Genomic DNA, 16,427 nt, shown 5'->3' on the forward strand with positions numbered 1-16,427 from the left:
ATCCCCAATTTTCTTTTCTAATAAAAACATTTTTTCTAATTAAACAATTAAATAATAATTTAAAATGAATCTTATTATATTATATTCGCACTTAAAATATTTTTTTAAAAAAATTTTCCCTTTTATATTTATATAAGATGTTATTATTTTTCAATGACACATGTACATATGTAGGTATACGCGCCAAATTTATTGTTAATTTTTGATCTTTTGACATCTTTTGATCTTTCAATGTGTCAAAAGTTTTATAAAATAAAAGTATATGTAATAAAAAAATGATTATTATTTTATTAATATCACTTTATTGCCGTCGTAACCACGCCAACCAAACCAAATTCTTACCATTTTCTTTTTCTTTTATTATTATTATTTATTCAAATAATAAAACTTTATTAGAAATTTCCAAAAATTTTTATATATACGTAGGCAAGCAATAAAAAATTCCATAACAACAAATAATAAAAAAAAATTCTTATATTCTTCTCATAATTAAGATAAATTGTATTTTTTTTTTGAAAACAAATTATAGAAAAACAGGATATATTTGTATATATTTTATATAATTTTGGTATATTTTACTCACATAAAATATTTTTTGTGTTTTTTTATAAAATATATGTACAATTATAAGCAATTTATGAACCTACGCAAATTATTCCCAATTTTTAACTAATTACAGTAAAAATGTATACACATACATACATATATATATAACATGTTTTGTTTTCATTGATGTTAAAGGCGAAAACAAAATGAATTTTACACAAACATTCGTACATAATATAAAATATGCTTTTCTTCCTTTTTGTTTTTTTGAAAAATAAATTTAATTTGAATGTTATTTTGTACTTATTTAAACGTAAATGAACAATAAAGACATCAAATATGAAATGCAAAACGTTCTGGCATTCAAGAAAGATTTAAAATTTGTCTTGCATATGTTAAAAGCAGATATTTGCTCACAATTAAAAACATGCCAACACCATCAATTTGAGTACCATAAACCATAAATTAGTGCTATTAGAAATACCTGCAATGTCTTATTTATAATTATATTTTCATTAAAAATTTTCATATCTAATGTTCCCATCGAATCAAGGCGTTAAATTGATCGAACTCTTTGATTCCATCAACTTGACACTTCAAAATATCTATTTAAGGAACAAACACAGTCAGGATGAGATTATATCCTGTTCGTTGTCCTGAAAGTCGAAATATTACGAATATCATATTATCGATTCCGAATTACTTCGAACATTCATTGTAGAGTAATCATATGAATTATGCTCATATATTAAAAATAAATCTCAAAAGCCTACAAAAGAAATAAAGAGAATGGTAAATTTTTAAGTTTTAAATTTTTTCTCTGCTTTCTTCTTCCTCTAACAAAGCTACCATAAACGGAAATGAACGCGAACAAATAGTGTTTCCATCGCTGATTCCTAATCTCGAATAAAATTTATGATCATTCAAAATTCTACGTATCTAAGTTCGTAATTCGCAGAATTCTACCTAATTATGTTTAAGACGAAAACCGTTCTATTCAGTTTAGTCAGAAATCAAATTGTTTTGAGTTCCGAGTACAATATTAGGTTGCCAACGTAATTTAAAACAAAAAACAAATAAAATTTTCACAATATTATCAGGAAATGTTCTCCATTATAACAAGAAATCATATAATTTTCCTGTATGACTTTTCTTTTACAAAATTGATTCGTCCTTTTGTTAAATAATTTCACATTTTTTTTTTATTATTTTATTTTTTAAATATATATCATTCCATTTATTTTATTTTTTGTTTTTACAGTTCAAGCAGCACGGTATATCCCATCATATCAACATTTGGAAATAATAAAATTTGCTCCATCGAAAGTAAAATTCAATGATCTCCATAGTTACTTGCTTTTACCTTGTATGCCATCAGAAACAGAAAACATAATAAGTAAGTATATAGAAATTGAAACCTAACCTATAAATTTTGAAAAATTTAATGTACGTATATATACATATTTATGGGCTTATACATACAAATATGTGTTTATAAAAAGGAAAACGCAAAATATAAGAGGAAAAGGTATTTTCTTATATATGAGTTATTTCTAAGGATATTAAAAAGGTTTTGCTTTTTGTCTTTTTTTTTTAAGTCGAAATGTGCCAAAAGCTTTAAATAAATGTGATGAACTACATACCATAAAAATATTTTTATTTTTTATATCCACACTCAAAAAATATATTAAATAACAAGTGATTAAAATTACAAAAAACAAAAAAATATTGTCTATAAAAACATGTTATATAATCTACTACACAGGTACATATTCATTTGTTCATATGTTTATACATAATAATACAAAACGTGTATAATAATTTAATAAATTATATTGAATTTCCGTAAATATTTGGAAACAAACCATACAAAATATCAAAATAATTTTCAAGTGCACATATCCGAAATCTGCGCTTCTATCATATTATTTAACAGAAAACATAGTAACGAAGTTTTTGCTAACAGTAAATGATATTTTACTTTGCATTTTATTCCAACACTTGTCAAAATAACGCAACATAACCTCACTGTCATAAGATCAAAGACAAATACCAGTTTGACTTAAAATTACTTGGGACATGTTTAGGCTACATTTGTAGATTTTTCAAAAAAAACTTATCTCTTTATTAGCTCTGAAATAAAAAAAAAACACATTTCATAAATTATTTTTTAATTTACAAGAGTGCGCATTCTACGATATGAATAAAACTTTTGCAAATATTCGATATTGCATACCTACACAGCACTACAAGATATTTCGAGAATTATTTTGACACACTGTATATTATAGAATATTGTATTATCTATCAATTCACATGAATGAATATTACAGTTGTTAAACGTAGATCATTACTTTTCAAAAACTTCATAATGATGATGATGATAATAATGATGATGATACTCGTAACAATTATGGTAATGACATTAAAAAAAGCAAATTACATACTTGTATGTGGCGCATATATACATGTATTACATGTATATATACAAATATGTTACCACATTATTAGCGTACACACATACGTGTTGGAACTTTACAAATGTTCGTTAAGTTTTGGTAGGCAGCTGACTAAAAATGTACGTACAAGTAAAATCTTATGTTGTTACTTAAATTAATAAACGTTTTTACGTATATAACTGAGCGTTTATACAAAAATATGCGTAAATATCCTTGTTATATTACATGTATTCATATGTCATATATAAATTGTACATGTACAATCTATATGTATATTTATTATAAACATGTTATGTGTATCTGCTCATAAACAACAAAACTTTGTACAACTTTATTCGAAAAGAAAAATATTTTATACTAGTACCTATAGCTACTTGCTTTAAATTTAAAAATCATCCCATAACGACCCTACCATACATTCTGCAAAAAATATATATATCAATATATTATTTGAAAATAAAAGAGGGTAAAAAATGTATTGTTTACCTTTAAGACGTCTTATTTTGTTACCTTGATTTATATACTAATTGACTGTACATAGGAAAGTTTTCTATTTGTTTTGAACAAATTTTTATTAATATAAAAAAAATTTCAAGTGGATGATATGTAAGATATTTTATTTATCATATATTAAATTACAAAATTTTTGTACTATAAATAAGTAAAAAACCTGAAGAATAATCATTGTATGTAACCAAGTTACATAAAAACGTGTCGTTCATTTTTACATATATTTATAAACACACATTCTGAAGCTAAACAAATTGAAGATTAGATCACGGAACGGACATTTAAAAACATTGAAATAGAAAGTAAGTTTTTATTACATTAGGAAACAATGGTATTTTTAGCGATTTTCTAACTTTTTCAACTTTAAGACAGAAAATATCGATTTTCATTCATAACTCTTTATTGTTGAATTATTAAAAAGAAAAATATAATTAAAATTCTACAAGAACTACATTTATATCATTTAACATTGATTTGCATACTTCACGGAGCAAACATTGAATGTATAAATGAAATATTAAAAAGTTTTCTTATGTAGGAAAACTAATTTTTACTGTAATACATTATTATCGCTGTTATTAATTAATTAATAAAAAAAATGCAGAGTCGCATTTATTCAATAAAGAGTCGTTTTTGTTTAACTCCGACTAAGAAATAAATCCAAATGAATGAAAAATGTGTCAAAGAAACGCAGTTGCTTCAAAATGTTCTAAAGCAATGCAATAATTTGTAAAAATACTTGTAATTAATTGCAATATTGAAAAAAAATTATATAAATGAATAAAAAAAAAAAACAAATTTCTTCTTTTTTTCAGTTACATGGTATCGCAATAATGAATTGGTAAATTACTTTCGGCGAAATGAATTCCAAATATATCAGAATGGCTCTTTAAGACTTCCACCAAATGAAAAATCTAATGGAATATATCGTTGTTTAGTTAATGGCACTAAATTAGATTTGGGAGCAATATTCTCAAATTTAACGACAGTTGAATATCCAGGTTAGTAATTTTTTATCATCTTAGAATTTTTTAAATGATATTTAAAATATTTTTTCTATTTTATAGTATTAAAACGAAGAAATGATGCACCAACAAATTTTACAGTCGCTATTGGAGAAACTTTTAAATTTGATTGTCCGATTATAAGTATTCCTAGTGCAAGCATATCATGGTTTTTTAGTAATACATCTACATCATCTTTTCTTCCTATAAATGATGAGAACAGGCGAGTAAAGATCTTAAAATGAAAAATCGAGAAAAGTCATATCAATTTAATATTATTTTAATTTAAAAAATTTTTTTTTTTAATTTTATCATTACAATATCAACAAATAATTTAAATTTTTTTAGGAATTAATTGCAACTTTAAGAGAATAGCTTAAGAGAACAACAATATTCCCTTGCTTAAATTTTTTGACTTAAAATTTGACATCACATTTGCAATATAAGACTTACTCATAGACGCGACCCAACAATATACAATAAACATTTCATATTGCGCATAATAATTGCACCCCTGTTTTCCGGCGCTCATTGCATGCGCTCACTTTGCATATATGGTAGATCCGGCGATACTCATAGATCATATTCCAAAATATGAAACTCTAATTTATTATAAACCTGCTTCATATCCTATATTAAATAAAATTGTTTCGTTAAAAGTTTCTAACATGTATTTAGTATAAATTTATTATGATTAACTTCTGTTGTGAAGTCAATAAATTAAAAAACAATATACTTGATTCAGAATAATTGATTTTAAAATTCAAATATATTTTTATAGTGAAATTAACACATTTTCTAAATTTAAACAAACAAGCCATCAATCAAAGTTAATTTAGTTACAAGGCAGTTACAAAAAAAAATATTATAATAAATGAATAGTTATTTTTCTAAAGTTCCTAAAATAAATTGATCACGATTAACTTATTCGGAATTTATACTCGTATAAATAGTTAAATAATAACCATTAAACATAACTATTAATATGGAATAAATTAAATATTAAATAATTTTTTTCTATAAATCGTGACATAATTTTTCCTCTGAGAAAATGGATATTAGATGAAAAAAAAAACTGACGAAGAATTGAAATAACTCAATTATTAAAGATTTGAAAATAAAAAAAAATTACAAACAAAAAATATTAAAAATTCAATTTAAACATTTTTGAAAAATTTTCTAAAGAATTTTTTATAAAAAAATTCCAGGTGTGTTGAATTCATTTTTACATTTTTCAGCACGCAATTTAACCATGTTAGAAAATGCATACCTATACTATAATTAAAAAAATAATTAAATAAAATTAATTCAAATATGAGTAAAAATTCTATACTATTTCTAAAATATTCTTAATGCATTCAATTTAAATCAGATTAAATTTGTTAGAATGACATTATGTATGTATGTACCTACAATATATTAAGACAAGTTTATGTAGAGTTGCCGCCAAGCTCTAAAATATCGAAATTTATAATCGAATGATTACCCTATCAGTTCAGGAACATCAAATAATTGTCAATTATCATAAAATTAGAATTAATTTTCAAATTAATTTATTTATTATTACATCTTATTAAATTAAGAATATTTTTAAAAATTTCAGCTATATTATATTAAAAAATGGAAGCTTAATAATAAAGTCAGTTGAAGAATCGAATAAAGGTCGATATAAGTAAGTAATATAGGTTAATTACATACAATATGCAAAAAAATTATTAAAATTAATTATTTTTAACTAAATTTTAAATTTTTATATTCCAATTATAAAAGTAATAATTTTTAATACGTCATATTTTTAATATATTTTTATATAGATGTACTGCTCGGAATAAATATGCATTAAAAACCCATCGCCAAAGTATTCTTAATTTAACAATAATAACAACAAAATTCTCAAGTAAATCAACGACGACGACGACGAAAACGACGACAACAAATTTAGAAAAAAATTCCAATAAAAATTCTGAAAAATTAATAAGAATTTTACAAGAAAACACTTATTATGTTCGATCTGGTGATAACTTAATATTATACTGTGATACATATAAACAAGACATTAAAATTGCGTGGACATTTTTACCAACATGGAGTAATAAAACTTATGAAATAGCAAATCATACAAAAACAATAGAAATTGTAAATGCATCTGTTGATAATTATGAAGGAATTTATAATTGTTCAACAAGATCAGATTTCCAAGTAAGTATATTTATAGTAACTAGAATTAAGTAGTTAGTAACTAGAAGATGTTCAAATAATAGCGTCTAATTACTTATATATTAACCCATTCGAAAATGATATAGATATATCTACATTGGTAATGAACGTCTTCATTCAAACCTTCATAGTCCATTGCTTTATTTGCTCGCTCTATATTATTACATACATATTATATCTCGGTAATTTTTATTCTTAAATCTATACGAAAACTACATTATTTATAAAGCAAAAATAGCAATACAAAACAAATTTGTTTTTTCTTCAATAAATTACAATTCACTTACATGTGTTAATTGATTAAAATTACAAGAATTTGCATGAGATCCACAGCAGTTTTTTTCGTTTTTTTTATCATTATTCACTTGCAACTAAAAAAATATACATGAACAAAAATTAGATATTCAATTTTAGAATAATGTTAAAATTTTTTGCGATACTTACATAGTTTCATCTAATTTTAATTAAAATATAATTAACAAGTCTATCAGCATTCAGCATTCTGTTTTAATTTTAATTTATGTATACATGTATACTACACCAATTCCACGGTCTTTATGAACAAATTTGCAGAAATTACTGTGTGAAAGAAAAAAAATTGCTACATATTTTATTCATTTATTTATTCTATATTTATTTATTTATGGACTTCTATTACAGTTCCTTCTATTCGTAACAGCTTTAAAAATGTATTAATATTTTCGATTTATATTTTGTACATCCATTACAGCAAATTTAAAATATGTTCTACTACATATTGTACTACCATACACGTAGATTTGACATTTTGGATTTACCCGATTGAATAGACAAACAAATTCAAAAATTTACGTTAGACTTCCAAAATTGTTTAATTTAAGCATTTTAAAAATTAAAATTCATCAACTAAATTTATTAACATTAATCCGACATTAAGCGAAATTTCGTTACTATTAGCTGCAACATTCGTAATTACAACTTATCGCGATATAATACGAGTATTATATTTTTTTTGCTTATAAAAATTTTGTTTCTTGAAATATGAAACTAAAAATTTTCTTCTCTAGTTTTAAATGAACCTATATCTGTATTTTGCAAACAGACTGCATATTAATTGTATACGTCATTAATAAATTAAGAAAACAAAAAAGGCAATTTTCATACATACTTTACATATATATTACGTTAATAAAATATATATGTATGTATGTAACTATGTAAGGCATATAACATATAAAAATATATGTATATTGCCAACATAATTGTAGAAAAAAAATTATTTGCATACCCAGTTGCAAATTTTTCTTGCATACATGTTCTGTCATAGTATAATAAATTTCCAATTCCATTTAACATTTATCACATATAGCACTTAATTAAAATATATAAAATAAAAGCATTTTCACATATTTTACTTAACAGATTCCAATTTGAATGGCAATAGTCATCTCACAATTTTACAAAATATAGAATAAACAATCTAATATAATAAATGAATTGCACAAACTAACCTTAATTGAATTCGATTTATTTATAAATCCGATATATATCAAGCATGCATTTTTCCTATGCATGCTTGATATATATCGGATGAACTTTACCGTGAATAAGCACATGTAAAACTAGAACAATAAAGGTTTTAAATAAAAATATTTCCAAGTCACTATTAAATATCAGTTGCTCTTGTCGAATAATGTCATAAATAAACTTCGAATTTCTCATTCGACTGGTAAGACTATTTATTATTAAATTTCATTATTAATGCGAATATCCTACAATAAGCTTTCTAGCCTATTTGCAATTTATTTGGTTTTTCTTAAATTAATGTTATGTTCAATTTTATTACATTTGACTAGAATTTCCATTTTAGTTTAAATTCAAACGATTTTAGCATATAACAAAAATTTTTTAATTTTCAATACAAATTTTTAATAAGTTGTTTAATTTGATCAATAATCACAAAAATTTACATTTTAAATTCTTGTAATATTTCGAAATCATAGAGTAGTATAATACGCATATCTTTAGTAGTTTAATTAATTGTTTATAAAATATAAGAAAATACAGCAGATCCACAGTTATATAAACGTGCGCACAGATATTGACCAATGGATCTGACCAATCAATGTTGCAGTGATTATGGCACCTGACTCAAGCTTAAATCCTGGTCATGTCATTATAATAATTGTACTTAATATTATGTAAAATATACAATATTATAAAATAAAATGTTGATGTAGAAGTAATTACCCATATATCTATAACGTTCGATATTTTATACTGAATACAAACTAAAGTAAATAATAAATGTCAATTACCTTCAATATTTAATAATAAGAAGAGAACTAGAGCGGGTTGGTCTTCTTAACTTAATGACCTGTAAAACTGTTGCTTGACTCTATATAATCCAATTGAAGGTCCTAATGCGCCCAAGTGTAAAAATAAAGGAAATAAAACAAAAATACGTATCGACATTTATTTCTGTAAAAATAAAATTATGTTGTACTGACTGCTCTTGTTATATGAGTATATTAACAAACATTTTTTGTGTTAGGCCAATATGTGTGATTTTTGTAATGCCTTAATCAATCTAAATCAAAACCTCTCAATTATTAACACCCGTCTCGCTCATGTCAATATTAGGTTATCTGAACACCTTGTGACATTTGTTAGTCCTCGTAAGTGAGAATAAAATTATAGAGAAAATTAATTGAAATAAATTGTGAATTATTTTCAATTACCAAAAAATTCACATGAAATGAAAACTAAAATTGAACTATATAACTGTGAATATGAGTGCAGCATGCTTGATTATCAAACTATTATTGAATATAGAAAATATAACATACTACTCCAATTTCCTCTCTATTACTTTTATTTGTTTATAAATCTGCATTAACATTTTTAATTGATAGTTTAAACATAATATAAATAAAAAATTCAAATTCAGATACAAAAAATAATTTACTGAAAAGTAAAAATTTACTCGCTAAAACGACCTTTTGTAAAAACTATTTACGATTATAAAAAATATATTAAATAATAAAAAAAAAACAGAATGATTTTTATTCAAATTTCAATATAAAAATTTTCTTTGATCTTAAGCCATAAAAATTTAAAAACATTTTTATCACCAGTTTTAAATACAAACAATATTAATTTATTAATTAAATTAAATGTTTGTAATAAAATATAAAATCTCAGATTTATGTAGGTGCACGCATTATTAATAATTAATAAATAAAACATAATGTTAATAATTTTATGATTCTAAAAATTTAATTGAAAAAATTCAGATTTTATAGAAAAAAAATTTAGAATTAATTTTTATTAAAAAATTAGTCATTAGAATATTTAAGCTTGCTTACATTTTACACTTTTGTCGCGCATACCATGTTGATCAACAATTCACATAACATTTAAAATTCAATGAACAGCTAAAATATTTAAAAAAAAATTGTTACAAGTACGAGTAATATTTCGTTCTATCGTAATGAACTAAAAATATTTTCGTAAACGTGAATTTACTTTTGTGCACACAAATTATATAAGCACTTTAAAAATGGAAGACCCAGATTGAAGTTGGTAATTGATATTTTTCATGTATCGAAACAATAATTTATTCAATAAACAAACCGAATTTTTGTTCTCCATTTAATTTAATTTTAAAACATAATTAAGTAATTTCCATTCAAAAAAGGCCCCAAAATGCGTACGCATTATGCATTTAAGCTCTAGAGTATACAAAAATTTTTGTTATAATCTAAAGCTTTGCAATAAAAAAATTGCATTCAAATGCATACACCTACATACCTTAAGTAAATAATTTAAAAATTATATGACGTATTTGTAAATATTAGTATATTTGACAGTTTATGTTTATGACAGGAAATTGATTTTTAATGACTTTGAAAATTTTTCAATAAACATAAATTATATTTTAATGTCTTAACGTTTTACATAATAAAAAAGTGTGAATAGAGACAAAAGTATGGAAACATAATTGCTAATACGTATTCAAATGAAACTTTTAATAGACTCTTGATATTGTGTAAATTAATCAATAGCTTATGTTCGTGATGTGAGCTGTTCCATTCTTTTGTATAAATTTTTTTTTTTTAAAGTGAATTCTTCTTAAACGTCACTATAATGAGATGACGATGAATTTTCTATTTGAATATTTTTAAAAAAAAAAAAACTTTAAATATTACTATTACATATTTATATTAATTTCTTTTTTTTAGATATTTAATGTTATAGTTACAATTCCTCCAGTGATTGATAACCCTTTAGTTTCGTATGAAAAACAAATAGCTAATAAAGTATCTTTAAACTGTACGGCAACCGGAAAGCCAGAACCTGAAATAATTTGGTGAATTTCTTAAAAAATCACTTAAGAATAATTTTTAATATTGTAATTCTATATTTTAATTTAAAGGTATCGTAATGGTATCAAATTAGAAAATAATTATACTATTCATATAAATTCATCCAATCTGAAAATAAATTCTTTCGATGATAAAGATGTCGGAGTTTATCAATGTTTTGCGCGTAATATAGCTGGAGAAACAAGTTCAACATCATATTTAGAATTAAAACAAAAAGATATTGAAATGTTACCAGATCGTCCTCGTAATGTTAAATGTTATCCAATTAATTATCGTTTAATGAATGTAACATTCGAAAGTAATCATCATATTGAAACTATTAATATTAATATGGCTAGAAAAAATCCACCAGAATGGTTTGCTCAATTTCCTCTCGATACAACACAAAAACAATTTTTACTTATTCAAGATAGAATTATATTTGAACCCTTTATGCTATATTTAAGGACAATTGTATTAACAGGTTATAAAAAATTTAATAGTGGAAAAGAAGAAAAACATGTTGAACCATCATTAATGTCTGAGGGTGTATCGTGTGCAACACAAGGGTGTAAGTAAAATTTAAATAGTATTCTTTAAATTTATTATAAAATTTAAATTTAAATTTCAATTTTATGTTTTTTTTTAGTGGAAATTCATCCAGTATTTTTTCCTAATGGAATATACATTTGGTGGTACTATGAAAATTCGAAAAATAAACAAAATATTATAATTGAATATTTTGTAATACAATTTCTCAATGATGGAAAGAATTCAAAAGAGGAATCAACAAAATTTGGTAAAGAAATCATTGGAACAACACGACCATTAAAATCAATTGAGCGAAAAAATATTGAACAGATGTTAGAAAAAATTCCTGTTTTAACAAAATTACCAAATTCTGAGAATTTTTATCTGAACGAAGCTGATGACACCGAAATAACAAATTTAATTGTAGCAGGGAATATAACTGGAATACTTATTCCTAATACAACAAAATTAATTGTCCGCATTATTGCAATTACGGAGGCTAATAAAAATTTTAAACAAGATTTTCGATATATGGAATGGAAAAATGTAATTTTAAACAAATACACATAAAAATTTACTCATAAATTTTATATAAAAATATTATACATTATTTCTTTTTTGTAATTTTAAGATTAAACGACAAGAAAAACAATTTGCTGTACCAATGATACAAGCAATCAATTCACGAAGTATTAATTTTCAATGGGATGAACAGTTAATAGCGAATATTTCATGCGTTCGTGTGTGTTATCAAAGTACTAACCTTAATGAGAGGTGGATAAATGGTAAAGGAGCCTGTCAAAACATGTGAGTCGGTATTTAAAGTGAAAATGTACCACATATACGGAGATGACAAAGCACTAATAAACTAAAATTTTTCGTTAATTGAAAAAATAATAATTCAAATAAAATTCTTTTTTTTTTTAGACAAACCAAAAATCCTATATTCACAATTGAAAAATTGAAACCTAAATGGTCACTAGAGTTTACATTCAGTGATTGTGAAACGAGACATACATATGGCAGTATTAGTGAAATTGTTACCTTAGCAGATCGTAAGCCGAACTTCATTAAATGAAAAGAGTTTTTTGTTTTATAAATATTTTCTTCTTTTATTTAAGCTCCTGGTCCAATATCAAATTTTAGAATATTTAAAAATGATGGTTATAAATTAACATGGGATCAACCAACAAACCCCAACGGTAAAATTGTAGCTTATCTTATAGAATGGACTGTGAATAACTCCACAACGTATCAAGCTAATGTAACAGCTAACGAAAAATATTTTCAAGTAATTCACTAAAATTTATTTTGTTATTGCAACTATAAATAATTCTTTACTTATTTCTTTTTAGTTACCCAACATAACAGAAAATATTAATATATCCGTGCGAGCATACAGTGAAAATTCGCTTGGCTTACCAATTTATGTGGATTTAAGCAAAAACATTGAAAGTATTGAAACTGAAAAAAATGATTATTTTGATCCTGTTATTGGAATAGCAATCGGGCTATTTTTATCAATAATATGCGTAATATTCTTTATTTTTTTATATATTAATCAAAAGAAAAATTTTAAAACACGCTTGGCTTCGCCGTCGTCAACAACTATCGCACCGTTTCCACCTATTTCAACTGGAAATATATCTATAACAGGAATAAATGGTTCTGAAATTGGAACTCGACACAATCGTATTTCACCTACTAAATCCTTAAATATTAATCCAACTTTAATTAATCGAAATTTAAATGCTGGAATTGAAGCAAACAAATTATCTAGTGAACAGGATTGTAACGAATATCATGAAATGCAAACTTTAATACCCCACCAATCAAATTTAAATGTTATTAGCTCGAATGATAGAACCACTATACTAACACCATTAAGTGATATTTTTCCAGTTCCACATAATGGCGATGCAATTGCATATTATTATCGAAATGGTAATAGAAATGATGATGAACTTGAAAACGATGCCTGTCCTGTAGCGTTATGCAGTTCAACACCCTTACCACAACGTAGTAAATCATCGAATTTCAATACGAATAAATTTTTAGAACGAAATAAAACTCCTTCAATAATTCCAATATCTTTCAAAAATAAAAATAAACAGAAAATTAAACTTAAAAATCACAAAATTAATAAAACAAGTTCCTCACCAGATTTCAATACAAGTGAAACGTACTTCGAACGGAAATCATTAGACAAAAATTATGTAGATATGGACATCAATGTCACACAACCCATAAATAAACCAATAGCAATATCAAAACAAAATGGTTCCATTAAAAATACCTTACCTTCATCAATACCTAAAAATAAACATTCCAAAACATCATCTGATGTAGCGTTATGTAATTATAAGGATTCGAAACATCCTTGTAATAAAAATTCAGATGTAGAGGTAAAATAAATAATATGACGAATAACATTTTCTTATTTTAAAAATAAATTTTTTTTTATTTTTACTTTTAGAAAATACATTCTATAGTAGATTCCAATTACAATACAACTCCTATGGAGAACAATAGCCAATATAATAAATTAATAGAAGATAATAATAGTTCTTGTGATAAAAATTTTAGCCAAAATTCTACAAATAACGATAGTAGTAATATAAGTAATTGTACAGCAACAACAATATTAAATTCAGAAGATATTAGTAACGATGGTGGAGGTGGTGATAACAATGGTGTTAAAGAAACAAAAAAAGATATTTTAGGAATCGTTAATAGTGATACTTGTAGTAGTAAAGTTTCTATTTACTTAAAAGAAGATGGAAACGGTATAAGTAAAGCTGGATTTAACAAAACAAATTTAAGTGTAAAAGAAATAGAAAATAATTTAATAAGAGTTAATCGGAATTACAGACGGCCTATTATTGACCCAAACGGTTAGCTAACAATTTTTCATTTTGGAAAAAATTGGAAATTTTTATAAAAGGTTGTTATTAAACAAAAAAAAGAAAATTATTTTGATTTGATTTTTTTTTTTTTTTGATTTTTTAATCAATTAAAGAAAGATTCATTTTGTTTTTAAGAAAAGCATTAGAATTTATAATTTTTTAAAAACTAAATTTAACTATATATAAGTATATAGGAATATATAATAATATATAAACTCTTTTTTAATAAATTTAAGAAAAAAAAATGAGGCTCTCTCGAAAAAAAAGTCGTTTATGTAAAAATGACTTTATTTTAAAATTATGTTAATAACGAATATAACGTTTAACACGCACGAACTATTCTTTTGTAAAATACTACAAACTCTTGAATATTTAAAATCGAAAATTTTTTTGTGCTTAAATGTAATGCTATTAATTTCTTTTTTTTTTTTACAAATCTTAAATACAAATACTATAAGGATTGAAGTTATTTCAAAAAAAAAAATTTAATTATGTTTATTATTTAAGCCAAGGTGAAAATTTTTCAACAATGTAGCTATTCAAACTATAATTTAAAATGTGTAAAAAGTTATTAAACAAAACCATTCCAAATATTAAAAATTAAAAAAATTAAACAATGTAAGGGATGAACTTTAAAAAATACTTAAATTTTCTATTATCTAATTTTCAGTCTAAATTCTTACTGAATAATAATTACATTTACTTGTTACAAAATATTTAATATCATGTTATTAAAATATATTATTATAAAAAATAAGTTCAAATTTATGCATTGTATTGTTTTCACCTTATTTTTTTTGCGGCTTGGGAAGAAAACAAAGAATAAAATCTAAATTTAATTTTAAAATATGTGTAATTATATAAAAAAAAATATTATTTTTTTTTTGTAAAATTTAAATCTTCTTTATATTTTTTTCATTTTTTATAAAAAAAAAATTATTTAATTACACGCTTTTTTTTTTATTTTATTAAATTTCTAATATAAAGTATATTTTTTTAAAATAATTTATAATAAAATTTCAAAATTAAACAACCAATTAATTCTTAGAAGAATACACAGAAAATTAAAAATATTATAAGAAAAAAAAAATTCCTTGCATTTTATTAAGAAGTGAAGTAAAAAAAGTTGAGTTTTAAATTGTTACTGTACCTGACTATTAAATAATTTATTATAAAGTAATAAAACAATAAAATATTTTCAATTGATTTCTATACAAATAATTTCATTAGAAGCACACAAATAATTTACACAAAATACAAAAAAAAAAAAAACATAAAATGTTAAAATAATCGAAACAACTTAAAAATCCAACATTAAAAATATTTCAGTTTAGCATTTTATAATTTGTACAAAATTTTATTAGAAATTTACTAAGAATTATAATGTACGAAAAATAAAAGAAAAAAACAAAGTTTTTTAAAAATTAAAAGTAAAATAAAAAAATTTGTAAAACCTTAATTGGTTACTTTAAATTTCAATTAAAAAAAAATCACAAATGAAAGTAATGACCGTAAATATAAAACATGAATTAAAAGAAGAAAATAATATGACCCTCAAAAATATTTAAAATAAACCTTTTCATAATTAATATAAAAATTTGATACTGTTTATATATATATTATATAAAAGAGTAAAGTTATAAATAGTGATTGCAAATTTAAAACATTATATTTATAAAAAAAAACATAAAAATGGTATAAAATCTTATTCAAAGTAGAAAATTTAATTTAATCATTAACTAATTGTTGTTTATTATTTTATAAAAAACTAATTCATTACTAATTGAAATTAATTATCGAAATAATTATTTTAGGCAATTACTTAAAATTTCCTATTTAATTTCATACCTCCTTACTAAAAGCAAATTTTAATACATAAAAAATAGACATTCAAAATTACAATTTGCA

General features: G+C 23.2%; 1 protein-coding gene across 1 annotated transcript; it reads left to right on the top strand.

The window, feature by feature from the left end:
• The first annotated feature begins 1,809 nt into the window (after window positions 1-1,809).
• On the top strand, window positions 1,810-15,319 carry LOC129611775 (uncharacterized). Its single transcript, XM_055525082.1, has 13 exons — window positions 1,810-1,942; window positions 4,331-4,516; window positions 4,583-4,742; window positions 6,123-6,191; window positions 6,334-6,718; window positions 10,960-11,087; window positions 11,154-11,653; window positions 11,732-12,159; window positions 12,245-12,420; window positions 12,541-12,668; window positions 12,735-12,904; window positions 12,969-14,018; window positions 14,090-15,319. The coding sequence occupies exons 1-13, from the start codon at window positions 1,915-1,917 to the stop codon at window positions 14,510-14,512; spliced, it is 3,831 nt and encodes a 1,276-aa protein (XP_055381057.1). The 5' UTR covers window positions 1,810-1,914; the 3' UTR covers window positions 14,513-15,319.
• Window positions 15,320-16,427: the final 1,108 nt, after the last annotated feature.

The sequence above is a fragment of the Condylostylus longicornis genome, unplaced genomic scaffold (genome assembly GCF_029603195.1).
Source record: "Condylostylus longicornis isolate FDR11 unplaced genomic scaffold, ASM2960319v2 ptg000055l, whole genome shotgun sequence".
Classification (NCBI taxonomy): Eukaryota; Metazoa; Arthropoda; class Insecta; order Diptera; family Dolichopodidae; genus Condylostylus; species Condylostylus longicornis.